A 17,176-nucleotide genomic window follows, 5' to 3' on the forward strand; every position below is an offset into this window, starting at 1 on the left:
CTCCCCCTCTGACACTTAACATTTGGAAAGATCATTACGTGGTCCGCCGAGACCCTCAGCAATTTTCAAGTGGTCCGTGAAAAAAAAAGTTTGAGAACCACTGCTTTAGAATGACCCCTACTGAACTTATCTTCCAAGTCCCCCTATGAGACCAGGGCCTGCTGTTATCTGCACTTTACACAGTGGAAACAATAACCCGGCAAGCTTAAGGCCAAAGTTGCCTAAGGGTCACTAATTTGGAGTGCCCAGTTTGAGAGTGGATTTAGAGTCAGAGAGCTGATGGTCAGAGGGGACCACCAAATTGTCATCTGACCCGTATATCACAGGCCACTGCCAGCAGAGAATTTCGCATCCTATAGCACTGGCTCTGCTCAGCCTACAGCTCCCACTCACCCGTCTACTGCTGCGAGGGCTCATCACTTCTGCCAATGGGACCCCAGTTGTCTCAAGTTGGGTACCCAGGAAATGAGGACACGTACCTCTGTATGGTCCCCAGTCTGTTGTAAGTGGACCTGACTGCTGGATCCCATGTGCTCCCAACCCCCTGGGCCTGGGCTGAGTCTAGTCACTGTGTCTAGCTCTGGGTGTCCAGGGCAGACTCCCAGGAACACATTTTTCCAAGCCCTTCCTTGGGAGGGACCTGGAACTCTGCAGTCCAGCCCCTCTAGTTCATGAACCCAGTTCCCCAACCTCCCGAGCCCCCAGTCCCTTACACCTGCTCCCACAGACTCTCACCTGGCTTATGCAGGTAGCAATGGATGGCCCCTCACAGAGAGGCACTGCTCCTTTAATAGAGTCCCTGTCCCTTTTGCCATGTGCTCCCCTGGCATCCTGGTTCCCTCCCCTCCCTGTGCAGAGAGATAGTTGATGGCCCAAGCATGTTTCCTTGTTGGCTTTTTAAAGCCTGTCCTTCCGCAAAGCGTCAAGCACCTTTGCTGAGCAGGGAAGCTGAGTGGAACACACTGTGATAACCTTGCTTAGGAGTGCCCCACATAACAGCAAAGGGAGGCTCCCGTCCCAAATGGAGTTCACAGTTAGACCCTGACATATCCCACTCAGTCACACAGTCACTCAGCTAATGGACACCTATGAAAAGTCTGAGTTGAGTGACTTGGCCAGAGTCACACAGGAGCTCTGGAGCACAGGCAGGGAGAGAATCCAGGTCTCCAAGGCAGCATTCAGCTGTCTTAACCATGATCCCTTGCAACCTGTCGACCCATTCATTTCCCACTACTGCAACAAACAAGGCAGTGGTCCCGCAGACATCATCTCATTCACTGCACTGCCCTGATTCAGGTCCCAAGCCCTGGCCATCCTGTGCATTGACCGCAGCAGGGCCTGTGGAGAAATACTGTGTCCTCAGGCCATTAAAGTCTTCACCATAATGCACAAAGGGGTGTGAATTAAGATTTCAGAGGCATCCTTCATTTCGCCATTTCCTAACTTTTAAGTGTTTGACTTTGCAGCTTTAATATTCTTTTAGTGTTATTTCATTTCCTGGGTTTAACTACAACGGGGGGAGGGGAGGGAGCAGCAATTCCATCCCTGCGGAACCATTTTGACTTCCCACACAGGCACCAGCAGGGCAGGTCAATTTAGATTCACAGCACAGACCTCTAAGTGAGTACCGGTAGCAGTGGAGAGACAAGGTTGGAGCTGTGGAGCCGTGCATGGGGCTGGGGAATGTGAGGGCTTGTACAAGGAGCTTTTGAGAGGGATAGAGAGTGGGGAGGCAGAGATGTTAGAGGAGGCATCTTGGAGAGACAGAGAAGAGGGGGAATGGGGAGCCATGAGTGGGGCACTGCGAGGTAGGGGTCAGAGTCTGAGCCTAGAGGGGAAAAGGATTATGGGTATAAGATTCCTGGGAGACCTCAGGGGCAGAGGACGGAGGGATGGGGCACGTGGAAGGAATGAGGAGACATGGGTGATGTGGGGCAAAGAGGACAGTCTGGGGCTTTCTGCAGTGAAGGAGGAGAGATTACGGGGTTGGTGGAGACAGAAGGGCGAGGAGGGAAGGGATTTAAATTGCTGGGAGTAAGAAAGGGACAGTGGCACTGAGTGTCAGAGAAACATGTAGGAACCTGGACAGACTGGATCAGTGCCAACGTCCGTCTAGCCCATCTCTTGTCTCTGACAGTGGCTGGAGCCAGATGCTTTGTGGGAGCGTTTAAGAACCCAACCATAGCAGATGCTGGATAATCTGCCCCTTCAGTGGGTCTCATCCTGCCCTAATTTTTCAAGATTAGATTAAACCCCGAAGCAGGGGGTTTCAGCTAATAACCCTTTCCTGACAGTGGGTGAAATATTCACGCCCGCTCCCCCTTACACAATTAGGCTTCATATGGGGGGAGTCTAGGGGCTGGGCATGGAGGTCACGTGCTGTCACCTTGCAGGGCTGACATGCAGCCACTGGGTGGCCTCTATGCCAGCCTAAGAGCTGGACAGCAATACACCTTCCCCTTGGCTTCTCTTTATGGGAGGGAGAAGGACTGGGGCAGCTGAATCCCTTGAGCTGGGCATGCTGTGGGGCTTCCCCGATGCATCCACAGACACCACCCCACGTGCAAGGTAGCCTGTTCGAGTCAGCCTGGCTCTCCTCTCCCACTTATGGTCTCTGCCTGCCTGCACCCACCTGGCTGCCTCAATGAGGAGTCCCTGTGCAATCAGGAGGTCAGGCTAGATTACTGGTCCTTTCTGGCTTTACAAATCTATGCATCTAAGGGACTGGGCACAAGTAGCTGACACGATGCCACACAGGCCACTCGGGGACGCGCCTGGAACACCTCCGAGCTCAGGGAGAGACAGCCAGGCACTTCACAGAGAGAAAAACATCTTTATTTCTTGAAATCAGCAAGTGACAGTGTGTCAAACATAAAGGCACGGTCTGCTGGTCCACAGCAACCCCCTGATAAATGAGAGACCAATAATATTACAGCATTAGCTTATTTGCTGCTCACTGTCTGTCATCCCGAAGGATCACAAGGTGCTTCTCAAACTTGGCAGATAGTTTCACACAGGTGCAAGCCAGGAGTTACTTCACCTGTTACTGGAATGCAGCCACCTCTGGATAACGCACATCAATGGTTCCACAGCTGCACAGAACTTAGGGCGGGAAGGGAAGGGGAAGTCCCATAAACAGTTGAAACCACATGAGGAAGTTAGGGATATGAAATTGAATTAATTGAACTGGAATTTAGCCAGGAGATGATGAATGACACCTAACTTCTATATAACACTTCCCATCAGTAGATCTCAAAGCTCTTTACCAAAGAGATTGGTATCATTATCCCTATTTTACAGGTGGGGAAACTGAAGTACCAAGCAGGGAAGTGACTTGCCCATAAAGCCCAGGTCTCCTGAGTCCCAGTCCAGTGCTCTAGCTACCAGACCACACTGCCTCATAGGCTGCTACCTTTAAGGGCCATAGGATTTTTAATGACCACAAGTGTTCAGGGCCTGGTTTGTACCATAAAGGTGGATCATCTAGAACAGAAGTGATTCTTTTACAATACAAATAAAATAGCTTAAAATGTCTTTAAAGTGCCAGAAAGCCCTTAAAGTGCAGCGACGGCCTTTGCTAGGGGCTGAGGGGTGGTGTTCCGTGGACAGCACAATAGCCACTGGTGCCAGCACTGCAAAGGGAAGCGCGCAGGGTCTCCATCAGCTCCCAGCCATCTCATTTAATTTCTAGGTAATTCACGTGTTCCTGGACCCATTTGGTGTCCGGATTGGCGCAGACTTGTTGGTTCTTTCTGGTGACAAATCTGTGTAGCACAAGAGAGACCCGGGGCTTAGTACACTCATGCGGGGATGGAATTTGCTGCTGTAATAAACTGGGCCTGGTGGGTCTGGGGCCATGGGATGACCCCTGTGGGCCCTTTGTTCACTGCCATGGCTCCCTGTTTAGGACCATTCAGAGGGGAGAATAGCCTCAGCCCAGACTTCCAAGCCTACGAATCCCAGGCCTCATGCTACCTCACTGCACCGTGGCCTATTAAACCACACGAGGGCCTGGAGAACCTCAAAGGTCTATTCAGAGAAACACCTAAATGACCAGCTGCTCACTGATCCAATTAGTGTGGGAATGAGACTGGAAATGGTGGCTTGTATGAGTTCAGCCTAGTTTTCTGCTTACTGCACCTCTCAGTGACAGGAGCCCCCACCCGGATGCAGCAACAGCCTCCGTTTGGTGCATTTGGCTGCAGGATGCTGCAGCGGGGAGTTACACACCATGCTCTCCCCCATAGGCTCTGTCTAGACTGGGGAAATGCAGTGTGTTGAGTAACTGATTCCCATGTTTCTGTGCAAAATTTAGCACCTCGCGCAGCTGTGTTTAGAGTGTTAGCTGGTCTGGGTTAACTCTAGCGAAGGGCTTGTTTACACAGAAAGTTAGTTATCCCCTGTCGTGTTCCCAGTGTAACCGCTGCATGGATACTAATTCGAGTTTAGCTTAAGTCCATGTCTACACAAACAGCGCTGCAGTTGTACCAAGACAGTTGCGCCGCTGCAGAGCGTCTGGTGAAGACGTTCTATGCCAAAGGGAGAGAGCTCTCCCGTCAGCACAATAAAATCCCCATGCAAGCAAAAGAAGCTATGTTGGCCGGAGAAGCTCTCCCGCCGACAGCGCTGTCCCCACAAGTGCTTATGTCAGTGTAACTTACGTCACTAGAGGGCTAGAGTATTCACACCCCTGCGCAACATACATTTTGCCGACATAGGCTGCAGTGTAGACATAGCCTTAATCCACTCCAAAGCAACGTACGTGACCCCAGAACCCACTGACTTAAACACAGTTGCCTTTATCTACACTAGGTGTGAAATGGTATTTAAAACATAACACAATAGCTAGTTTTCCTAGGGTTTGTCTACATGAGAAGGCTTTACCAGTTAGACCCATATAGTTATCCTAGTATAACCACCGCTCCCAATGTAGATACTCCTATTCCAGCATCAGAGTGGCCCTTTTCCAGTTTATCTTAAATCCCTTCCCAAGCAACATAATCTACATTGAAAAAGCCTCTTACACCAGAATAAGAGCATCCACACAAGGAGTTAAACCAGGATAATTACAATGGTTTAAATTCACGTAGTTGCTTATACTAATAGAACTGTCCCATGTAGACAAGCCCTAAACACAGCCTGAGGTGATTGTGGAGAGATTAAAGGCTGACAGAGACCTTTGCCCAGACCTTCTGCAGTGCAGGAGCTAGTACTTACACTACAGCTGGCTGAGAGCACTTTCCACTGGTGTAGAAATAGTCCTTCAGGTGGCGCTGGGGCAGCTTCCGGGAGGTGTAGCTGAAGCAGCAGACGGTCGTGTCTGAACCAACTGAAAGAGATTGAAAAGCTGGAGGTGAGTGTCCATTATTCCTCAAGGAGGCACGGTCTGGACAGTGACAGTCGCCCCCTGCACTAGCGATCTGCAGCTTTTCCTCCTTAACAAGTCTGGAGACCTCGTTAATTTGTTTTCATTCAACGCACAGCGACAGGCTCTGATTATCTCTGTGATGAAGTGACAGCATCACACTGAATAGTAAGCAAGTGAGAGGGGGAAAAGTCCTGGCCAGAGCCTTTACAGGTTTGGGTTTATTTTCATTAATCTCCCTTTAACCCCGACACCTAATGAACACTAGTGACAAAGGACATCTTTGGTAAAGATTCAACACTATTTGCCCCATCCCTTCATTTAAGGTGAGAGTTCACAAGCACCATCTCCAGGTGCCCTCTCAAAGTCCTCCAGCGAAACCTGAGAAGATCCAAATTGATAATCCCAATATCTCTAAGACAATATTTAAAAGCAGCCCTTCCAGATGGCTTCCATCGATCCCAAAGAAGCAGAAGAGGCCATAAAGCCCTGTTATATTAAATCCTTACAGGTGACCTTTAAAGGCTGAGCTGCAAAGTTGCCACCTTTCAGAAGAAGAACCCTGCAAGGACAGAGGGAAGCTGGACTCACATGGGGCAGAGGAAGCCAGGGAGCAGAAGGCAGCAATGAGGAGAATGGCAAGAGCAGCCACAGAGACCTTCATGTTGCTGTCAGGTGGGGGATGAACCGTAGGAGTAGAAGCAGAGCACGAACTCTTTCTAACCTCTGATACTGACCCCCGGGACAAGCCCCTGTTTTTATAGGGGAACAGTGAGGTTTCCTGCCTGTTCCATGACATCAGCTGCATGGCCACTGGTCACTGTGGTGAAGGAGCAACAGCAGCTATGCCTCACCTCAGGATATACAAGAATAGTCCTTGCAATGAGCTGAGATCAGTTTCAACATAGCAGCAGGAGGGACACTGAGGGGGAAGGATATGAAGTAATCACTGTATGTATCACCACAGGTCCTGCATCGAGCATACCTTAAAACAGAAGAGCCACTCCTTAAGAACATAAGAACATCCATACTGGGTCAGACCAAAGGTCCATCTAGCCCAGTGTCCTGTCTTCCGACAGTGGCCAATGCCAGGTGCCCCAGAGGGAATGAACAGAACAGGTAATCAAGTGATCTATTCCCAGCTTCTGGCTAACAGAGGCTAGGAACACCATCCCTGCCCATCCTGGCTAATAGCCATTGATGGACCGATCCTCCAGGAACTTAGCTAGTTCTTTTTTGAACTCTGTTAACGTCTCAGCCTTCACAACATCCTCTGGCAAAAGCTCTCAGAGTTGGCCAGTGTGTAAGCGGGGGAATGGTCCCACTATTGTGGGGAACTTTCCTGGCTCATACATTCCCCCGGTGAAGTGGGCTAGCGAAAGGATCTGAGTCCTCGCTCCTACTCCGTTTACCCAGAGGACTCCCCTTCCACTCTCCTGTGTGGCAGAGTCCTCATAACCCCAACAAGGCTGGGCCCAGGATTCCTGGGGGGCTCGACACCCAACCTTGTTGTGGTCACTTAGGACAGGGGCTAGGGTGTCCCCACTCCAGGGTGCTCTTTCTGCACTGGGCACTTCCCTGACCCACTGATCATTACATACAAAGCAAATACAACTTATTAAACAGCAATCAATTTAAAAAAATAAGGAAAAAATGGGAAAGGTTAAAGGAAAACCCGTCACCCTGCTCTGTGGCCTGGGGACGTCCCAACCAGTGTTTCTGGGACGTCAGGGCAGTTCAGTCTGTCCCTCACATGTCCCAGGCCTTCTGCCCAGGCCCTGGCTATGGTGCAGGGATGTTGCTGGTCGGATACTTGCTCTGGTGGTGGCCACACACTCTCAGGCTCTAGATGGCAGGATCCTTCTTCCTTCCCCCCCCCCCCGGTCGGGGTTACGAGCCCCCTCCGAGTCTGGCCTGCAAAGCTTCTTGGCCAGGGGCATCTCCCTGCGCTGGGTCTACTGCCTAGGGTCCCCCTCGCTCTCCCCAGCTGCTCACCGCACCCGGCTCCGGACTGCTCCAGCTCCAGCCGCAGCTCCAGCTCCTCTCGGCCTCAGCTCCAGCTCCACCACTCGGCCTCAGCATGGCTGCTGCTGCCGCTCTGCCTCCAGCTCCCTGGGCTGCTTCTCTGGCCCCTCTGGCTGGCCCAGCTCTGCTCCCCCACTCAGCTCGGGCCCCGGCTCTCTCCTTACCTCAGCCCCACTCTGTCTGTCCCAGGCAATTCCAGCTCACACGGAGGACGGGACCCCCCAGCCTCCTGACTCTCTGATTATCCTGGCCCCCATGTCAATCAGGTGTTGGCCTCTCCCCATTGTTCCTGGGGACTCAGTCTCAGGGTCCTGATTTCCCATCCTCCCTTCCCCTTTCTTTTGGTACTGAGAGCTAGCAACCAAAACCGCCCCCCCCACTGAGTTTTAGTGAAGGGCCAACACTCCCCTTACAAGTGCAGCACAAATTGGCCAAGGGTGGCCTCAAGCACAATGTTCCCTTGCAGACAAACAGACAGAGCCCTAGCGCCCGGGGCCTTAGAGTGCCGGGAGAGGACGGGGAGAAACCAAGGCCAAAGGACTGTTTTTCACATGATGTTTTCTGAGTAAGCATCCTGGGCTCCAAGTCCCGGAGAATCCCACAGAGACAGGAAATCCTTGAGCCAGATCTCTGCTGGTGTAAGCTGGAAGTGCTCTGGTGCAGTCAGTGGAGCTGTGCCATGTCACAGCAGCAGAGACTTTGGCCTCTTGCATCTCTCCATTGGGGGAGTGAAGGGCCCAGGAAAGTCATTCTGAGGTGGAGTGAGTAGGGTGACCAGATGACAAGAATAAAATATCTGGACACATGGGGAGGGCAGACACAGACTCACAGCCCCCACCCCACTGCAGCCATGGGGGAAGGGGAATACACAGCCTGAGGAAGTCGCGGGTTGGTGGTGCATGGCCCCTGCTCCAGCAGCAGCCCCACCGCTTACCTGGGGGATGGTTCCCACCCACTGGGAAGCACCTGGCAGGTTCCTCTGGCTTCTAGGGTCAGCAGTGGCCAGCGGGGTCTCCATGCCACGTGCTGCACCTGCCACAAGCACAGGCTCCAGCTGCCATTGGCTGGAAGCTGTGGGGGCGAGACTTACTTGGGGACATGAGTAGTACACAGCGCCCCAGGGTCAGGGCAGCCGGGGGGGGGGGGCTGCACCCTGTCCGTGCCCGCAGCTCCCATTGGCCACGATGGAGCCAGTGTTTGTGGTAGGTGCAGCACGCAGAGGACATACACCCCCCCCGGCCGCCCCTATGCCTAGGGGCTGCAGGGTCTTGCTGCCAGCCATTTCCTGGGAGCTGCCCCAAATAAGCACCATCGGGACCCCAGGTGAGCACTCGCCAGTGTAATCCTCCAGCCCCAAGCCAAAATATCAGGACAAATGGCATCCCCACCGTACATCAGTTGGGACGCGGGACAAACAACTCAATATCAGGACAGTCCTGATTTTATTGGGACGTCTGGTCACCCTAGGAGCGAGTGAGCATGAGCACGCTTGCCCTTCCTGGGACCATACAACTAACAACCCTAAGTAACCACCAGAGATGGCTGGAGAGGGCAAGCTGGAAATGCATTTGCCAGACTAACCGCTGGAATGTCCCCTAGACCAAGTTAGCTCATGCTCCATTGCCTTCTTCGGTCTCTGCTGTCCGATTTAATTTCATTCTCACCACTCCCCATAAAGGCCCACGATTAAATTCTCTTCTCCAGAGCCTCATTCGGAGACCCATGTCTGCAGGAGCTTTTCATTTTTACTTCTCAATCTTAGTATCCGCTGGAAATCTTTGCACATTGGTTCTCATTCCTTCTAGATATTTTTGGAATAGCCAATGACATTTTTGACAGGAAACTAGGACTTATCTACCTGGAGACTAATACCTTTAGCTCAACCAGTGCCAAATTGATCTGATTAAATTGCTGCATATTTGTGTAGACATTCTTATTTCAGTTTCATAGACTCATAGGGTTAGAAGCGACCATAAGGGCCATCTAATCTTAACAAATCCTGTAGTTTGGCAGGGGGTGTGTCTGAACCATGCAAGACAGATGGCTCTCCAGCGTCTTCTGGAGTTTACAAGTGGCTTATTTTGATTTAGCTTAAGTTGATCAGAAACACTGGCCTTGTTTTAGCTGTGTTAAAACACATGTGGTTCAAATGAACCAAGCTTAACATCTGATTCACATCACTCTGTGGAATTAACCGGTCCTTATTCTTTATCACTCCACCAATTTTTGTCTCATCTGCAAACTTTACAAGCAAAGATTGCATATGTTCTTTCAGATCATTGGTAAAGATACTACAGATCTGAAAATGTTTAGCTTAAACACTGGCTCCTTAACATTCTCTTTAGCTACTGTCACAATGGAGAGTGTTTCATCATGTATGCTGTGACTATGTTATTCAGCTTGTGCCTGAACACAGGAAAGAAACATTCATTGAACTCTGCCTTTTCTGCATCACTACTGACACTTTATGATCTATATTTAGTAGACTCATACCACTTCTAGGTTCTCTTTTGTTCCTGATGTATTTAAAAATTCCTTCTTATTGTCCTTAACTCTATTGGCCATAGATTTTTCACATATACTTTTAGCTTGTCTTCATTTCATGACAGCTAATTTATAACCATTGCTAACAAACCTCCATTTGTGCATATCTATAATTGCTATTTTCACCTTCTTTCTTAACCAGGATGGTTTAAGGATGTAAGGTAGGTAGGATGGCACGTATGTAAGGTAGGTAGCCGTAGTCTAGTCATTGTCCCCAAGATTTTCCAGACTGATCAGTGCCCTTGTTTGTTTTGGTTTTGCGGGGGAGGGAACCCAGTTTGAGTCACTTCAAAAGGGAGCCAAGTTTTCAAAAGGCTGGAGCTCACCGCTTGCTGAAAAAAAGCCCCATCTAAGTGTCTGAGGTTGGGAGCCCACTTGTCATTTGGAAAAAAGCTAAGCAACACAGCTCATGTAGCAAACATTCATCGAAAATTATGTGGGGCCAACCCACAGAGTAAAAAAAGGCTCAAAAATTGGCTGAATAAATATGAGTACTAAATACGTGCTAGGAAGTCACCAGCTCCACAGAGAGAAAGGATGGTTGAGTGGATAGCACACTGGGCTGGGCATCAGGAGACCTGGGTTCTGGGGACCTTGGGCATGTCTATGCCTCAGTTTCCTCATTATCTGTCTTATCTATTCAGACTGTTGGTCCTTCACAGCAGGGACTGTCTCTCTCAGTGCGGTCATTTCCGTAAAACACAATAATCATCTGCCTGTGGAAAGAATTATTCACTTCTCTCCAGCTGATCATCACGCAAGAGGCTGAGGGTGCAGGAGGGGGAAGTGTGAAGCCTTCTGTCTGTGGTTTCCCAGTTCTATGAAGATGCTGAAAATAAATGAGCAGGAGTGGAACAGAGGACTGGAGAGGGGAGGACACAAACCCAGCAGGCTGTTTATAGCCATCACCTCTGAGCTGTCAGGCCCTGCTCCAACAGAGTGAGAAACCCACTTCTACCACATAGCTCGGTAATGCAGAGAAGATGAAAGATTGAGAAAGAGACGGAAAATTAGAGCAATGACAGAGGTTTGGCCTGACTTCAAAAACTTCCTTATGAGGAAGTCGAACGGCTTGCCCTGGAGTGAGGGTTTGATTTGCCCGGGCATGGCTGGGCAGTTAGCATCGGTGCATAGAGACCAACGCTGAGCACGGAGGAGAGCTGGAAGAGAGAGAAAGGACAGTATCAGAGGTCGCTCACTGCTAGGTCCCCAGTCCTGGTGTTGCTGCTTTCTCCCTGGGCTAGCCCCTGCTGATCACTCTAGTAACTTGACCCCCTAGCTGGGTCACTGTCTTTTCTCCACCCCTTTCAGAGACCCCATTGGCCCCACTAGCAGTCCACAAACCAGAAACAAAAATCCTGTCCCTGGCTCTGGGGCTCTTCCTCAGCCACGTTTCAGCTCTGCCTGGTGCCCCCTTCCTGGGCTCAATAACTTGGGCAAGGGGCTTGGACACCTTGCCTGTGAGCCAGTAGGGAACCCCCCTCTGCTTTGGGTTCCAGCCCAGGACCCTGCACCTAACAAGCCAGGTCTGCTCCTTTACCTGTTCTGTGGTTTTCCCTGGGCCACTTCCTCCCTCTCTTCTCAAATTCCCCTGGGGAGTCTCCTAGTCCCTCCTACATCTTCCTGTCTGGAGAGTGTTTCTTCCTCCCCCTCTTCCCTACTCTGCTCTGACCTTTTGTCCTTGCTAACTCAGGGCCCTGCAGGAGTCTTTGTGCTCCCTGGAGTCTCTGCAGCCATAGCTGCAGTCTCCTTTCATACAGGAATCATCTGATTTCTCCCAGGTGGGGAAGCTTGGCTTAGCCTGGGGCTCTCCAGACTGGGGTGGGGTAAGTCACCCTGTTACAGACAGATTCTGGGCTGCTCTTTGGTTCCCAGTTTGCATGAGAGCCCAAACCCAATTGCACGGTGGTGTGGATTGGCTGCAGAGGCAGACAGCTGGTTGAGCAAGGGGAATTCTTACCATTCAGGAAGCGGAGAGGGAAACTCCTCAGAGCAGATGCTGAATAGTCCCCTCCACTGGAAGCAAACATGACACAATATCCTGGCCTGGGAACAAGCATGAGGAATGCTCCCGGAAATCGAAAGTGAGCTGCTGATTCCCTGCCTAACTAGACTAGAGAGTGTGCTGGCTGTGCTGCAAAACACCGCAAAAAGGAAACTGCTGTTGGCCATGATCTAACAAGGAGCAAAGGGAAACAAGGATCCTCAGCCAGCAGAAATTGTCACCAGGGCACTGCAGTCAGGGCAACTATGACAATTCGCACCAGCCCAGGCTCTGCCCTCAAATGTGGAACAGAATCTGGGCTAGATCTACCACTTGTCAATCAGGTCTGATCCTGATCTCAGTTACACTTGGGGTGAGCCATCAGTAACTCCACTGAAGTCAGTAGGCACAAAGAGTTTAATCTCCTCCGCAATGCTATTGACTTCAGTGAAGTTACTCCTGATTTACACCAGAGTTAGCAGGAAAAGACTGAAGCCCCGAAAGTCTGTAGCAATCAAGTTAAAAGGGAACTGCTACCAAATGCAGTCCCTCTAAGCCAGTGGCTCTCACCCTGTCCAGACTATTGTACCACTTTCGGGAGTCTCATTGGTCTTGTGTACCCCCAAGTTTCACCTCATTTAAAGATGACTTGCTTACAAAATCAGACATAAAAATACAAAAGTGTCACAGTCACACTAGTACTGACAAATTGCTGACTTTCTCATTTTTACCATATAATTCTAAAATAAATCAGTTGGAATACAAATATAAAATATATAGCTGGAGCCCGGAGTAGAGGTTGGGCCTGGGCCCCCCCCCCCACCATCTTTGCCCCTTGATTAATCACTGAGGCTGGGAGACAACAGAGACTGCACAAGGAAGGATAACTTCTCCTCACCTCCCTTGCTGGCTTATGATGAAAATGGTGCAGTAAACTGTGACCCTTGTCTTAGAGAAAGAAGGGTTATGTGGAGCGTCACAGTGAGCCTCTGAGGCTAGCGAAATCCGCCAGGAAATGCGGGACCCACGGAGGCAAGGACAGAGCTTTGTCACACTGTATAAAAGATTAACCGTGCAATGCTGTTATGAAACAGGCAAATGTCATTCTGGGGTGTATTAATGGGAGTGTGTGTGAGACATGGCAGGCAGTTATTCCTCTCTACTTGGCGCTGGGCAGGCCTCTGCTCGGGTCCTCTGTCTAGTTCTGGGTACCACGCTTTAGGAAAGATGTGAACAAATTGGGGAGAATCTCTGAGAGCAATAAAAATGATCAAAGGTTCAGAGAACCTGACCAATGAGGAAAGGTTTAAATAAACTGGGCATGTTTAGTCTGGAGAGGAAAAGGCTGAGGGGGGGGACCTGATAACAAAGATATTAAGGGCAGTTCTAAAGAGGCTGATGATCGGTTCACCAATTGGCCAGAAGTGAGGTTACGCTATAGAACGGAGCATGTGCATTGGGAAGTCAGGGATTTCTCCTTTGGGTGCCAATGGAAGCAAGCCAGCCCCAGGTGCATACAAAGCACCACTGATGGTTGGCCCCATCTCCTTGTTGCATCATCTGATCCCGTGGCTCAGAGGCAGTATGGAGACACCAGGGAAATGCAGCAGAGAAGGGGAAAGCCCTGGTGGGTGTAGCTGCGTGTGGGCTGGAGACAGTGAGCATAGGAGGAAGAATGACAGCTAGCCTGGCTATTTATAGTGGTGTCAGTACAGAGTGAATGGAAACAGCCCAGAAGGGAAACCACAGAGCTCCCCCAAGAGTCTGAAATGGAGCCCAAGTCGAGAGCTGTCAGTGCTTTTTCAGCGATGCCTTTTAACTCACTGAGACCTAGCTCTAGTCATCTCCATGGGCCTGGCCATGACTGCACCTGCCTCTTCCCACTCTGTCTTCCCCACTCCCTTTAGGGTGCTTGTGTCTAAGGCAGGGGTTCTTAAACTGAGGTTGTGACCTCTCAAGGGGTCACGAGGTCATTACCTGGGGTCGCATGCTGTCGGGGGGGCTTGCTGTGTGAAAGTGGTCGCCAACAGAAAAAGTTTGCAAACCACTTTTTGAAGGGCTTCAGCAGCCCAGACGCTTTCATCATCACACTTTGCCCTCGCTAGTACCTTCCATCCAAAGAGCTGCAAGCACCTCGCAGATATTTGTCAATTCTCACACATGCTCCTGCCCCGGGAGATGGTCAGCAGGGCATCAGCCCCGACAGCGTGAGGAAGGACCCCTCACGGAGCTGAAGTGGCATGATGGCTGGGCAAGCCTAGAGCCCTGACTGCCTGGATAACAAAGGAAGAGGAAGCAAGGTAGGACCATTGCAAAGTCTGACAGCTTGGGAATAGGGTAGGAATAATCATTGATAGTTACATTGTTTGGATTTTAAATCATTTAGAACCTAGCTCTGTGTCTGAGCACAGCAGGGCCTTGCTCTCAACTGGGGCCTCTAGGAGCTGTCATAATTCAAATAATATATATCTTCACTTTTCAGATTGGGAACTGAGGCACAGAGAAGTCAAGTGACCTGCTCAGGAATGTGCTGTAGAGCAGCAGCAGAAGCATGAATGCAATTCGTAGCCTCCTAGGGCAGGGTTTCCCAATGGAAAAAATGTCAATTTACAGCAGTCCCCAGTCTCTAGGTTTAGCTGCAATCCCAAACCATGAGCAAATGTGCACGCTTTAGAAGAGGTTATCAGTCCTGTGTATCTAACCAAATAATGTATGACTCTGTTTCTGTGGCCTACATCTTTAATTCTCTAAGGATAATGTGTCCCTTTAGTTCAGTGCAGACTGTCGCACAGGAGATACACACACTGTACTCTCTCTCTTTTAAATACTTCACTTTTTTATTTTCTTGTTTGTGTTACTTTAAATCCAATTAATTCAGACTGAAAGTGTCTATTTGCTTTTCACATGTGGGGAGATACATGACAATCTGCACATACCACCCCGGAAGTGCTTATTTTACAGTAAGTGTCATCTGTCAGAACAGCTGACAGGAACACTGGTTGGAAAATAGGGTGTGTGTGGAAAAAACATGTCAGTTCTTGGTCTTTAAATGAAAAGTTGAAAATTTCTGTGGACAGCAGACACTTTCTGCAAAACAACAAGTTTAATCAAAAACCCATTTTCCATCCAAAATACAGTTTGGATGGAAAACGTCAGCCTCATCCTAGACAACAGGGTGCAATAAAAGTTTTGCTGGCAGATTTTCAAGAATAAACTTGTCATAACTCCCTTCTGTACTTGACATTGGTTGGAAGTTTAGCTTCACTGTTCTTGGTTTTCTCACTGAGATCTCTGGTGGAAGAAGAGCAGGCAAAACACCTGCCTTGGAGTTTGTTGCTCTGTGTTAGGTTATGGGAGGGGGGTGTCAAATAAGGATTCTAACAAGAATCTTGATTCTGTGGTAAGACAGTCAGGTTCTCTGTCTCACCGGGGTGAAGAACACCATAGAAATTGACAGGTTTCAGGAGGTGGTCAAAAGTTTTCTGTCGAAATTGTTTTTGGATGAAAATTTGGGTTTTCAACAAAATGAAATTTTTGTGGAAAATTCCAACTTTTCGTCAAAAAAATGAAAACCTGAAACTGAAAAGTTTTTGGTCAAAACCCCCAAAAATGTCAAGTTTGGGCCAAAAACTTTTCGAGTTTTGGCTTTTCAACAAGAAGTTGAAATTTTCCACAGGAAAAAAACCAACACCACATTTTCCAGCCAGCTGTAATGGCTACAAATAAACCATGAAAAGGAAAGTCCCTGCTTCTGCAGAGATTCCCCAGCCTCTTCAATGCAGGGTCTTCAGAGCTGCACGTCTCAGGTCTGCCGGTGCGCTCCTGCAGAGCGAGTACTTTCTCCCACAGGGAGCTTTGCTCGATGAAGCTGTTGTGCTCACGGGACTCAGAAGGCAAAGGTTTCGCCCAAATGGCCCTGCTCCTCTGGCGTATCCTCTGGCCAGGAGGTGGAATTTCAAGAGCACACTAGTTTCTTCATGATTTTAGCAGCATCCAAACCAGAACCAAAAATAGACCTTTCCATGTGCTGACCCAGCCTGGCACCAATATCCCCAGGGTCAGTTTATTACCAGAGTCTCTACAATGACCCTTTAATGCTGAAATTCAAAGGGGTCCCAGTTCAGAGCTTTAAGACCAGATCTGTGCATCATCCCAATCCTGGGCTGTTCTGGGGACTGGAAGGCCCCCAGTGTAACACAGACAATCCTGGGTACCTGTCTATGTGTCAGCCTCCTCCCTGGGCTGCTGTAGGGGTTTCAGCACTGCCAAGTTCTCCAGAGTGCTGTATACTGTGGCCTCTCCCACACCCTGCCTCCCCAATCCCAGCCTCCCCAATCCCAGCTTTGCCCCTGACATGCCCTGGGCACCAGACTTAGGAGTAAGGATCTCACCCAAATTGCTTTGGGGCAAGGGCTGTATGTATGTACAGCGCCTAGTGCAATGGGGCCCAAGCTAGCTGTGGGGTGTAGGCATCATGGCAATATACATGCTAAACAATAATGTTGTGGGTTGAGTTAAACCTCATTTACACTGTTGGGGTGATGGGCACCACTCATTGAAGATAGCTGTGAGAGATAGTTAAAAAGCCCCCCACATAAAACACAGACATATGCAAGTTCACCCAGGAATTAGAACTCTGTGGGCAAAGAGCTTTGCTGAGTATTGTTTAGAGGGGTGGGGGGCGAAAGACAAGCAAACAATGTGTTACAGTAACCGAAATGCTGTTAATCTGGTCTTGGGAGAAAGCTAAAGAGGAAGCATTTGGGACACACAGTGCTGTCTGAAAAGGCAGGCTTGGAACAGCAAGCAAAGGGACTGTCCCCTGTGGTTTGATTCCTGCTTTGTTCAGGGAGGCAGTAAAGTATGTACAACTTTTATAAATAAACAGGATTGCATCAAAAAAAATACCTGACTGTATCACCAGTTTCTCCACCAGACTGGAACAACCCACAGCGCCCTGAGTTTGGCTAATCCCTTGGGTCAAAAGGGGTAGCAATAATAATACTCTGTGGGCTCTCTATGACTTTGTGCACTCTAAGTGGGTCATTCAGCCCAGCGCAGGGGGCCTGCACTAGCCCAAATGAAGTCGGCAGGGTTTCAGAGGTGTGACTGACTGGAGAATGTGAATGTGGGGTGAATTTCCCCCTCAAGGAGAACAGCAGGACTCCTCCTGAACAGCCTGGGGCTGGAACTGGCCAATTGTCCCACTACGAACTTCAGAAATACTTGCGCAAAATACAAATAAAAAACCAGAAATA

General features: G+C 49.7%; 1 protein-coding gene across 1 annotated transcript; it reads right to left on the minus strand.

The window, feature by feature from the left end:
- Window positions 1–2,817: 2,817 nt before the first annotated feature.
- LOC119844629 (C-C motif chemokine 5-like) lies at window positions 2,818–6,199 on the minus strand. Its single transcript, XM_038375758.2, has 3 exons — window positions 5,957–6,199; window positions 5,218–5,329; window positions 2,818–3,764 (listed from the first exon to the last, which is right to left on the minus strand). Exons 1-3 carry the CDS (start codon window positions 6,171–6,173, stop codon window positions 3,677–3,679), a joined length of 417 nt encoding a protein of 138 aa, XP_038231686.1. The 5' UTR covers window positions 6,174–6,199; the 3' UTR covers window positions 2,818–3,676.
- Between the last annotated feature and the right edge of the window lie 10,977 nt (window positions 6,200–17,176).

This window comes from Dermochelys coriacea, chromosome 17 (assembly GCF_009764565.3).
Source record: "Dermochelys coriacea isolate rDerCor1 chromosome 17, rDerCor1.pri.v4, whole genome shotgun sequence".
Lineage (NCBI taxonomy): Eukaryota > Metazoa > Chordata > Testudines > Dermochelyidae > Dermochelys > Dermochelys coriacea.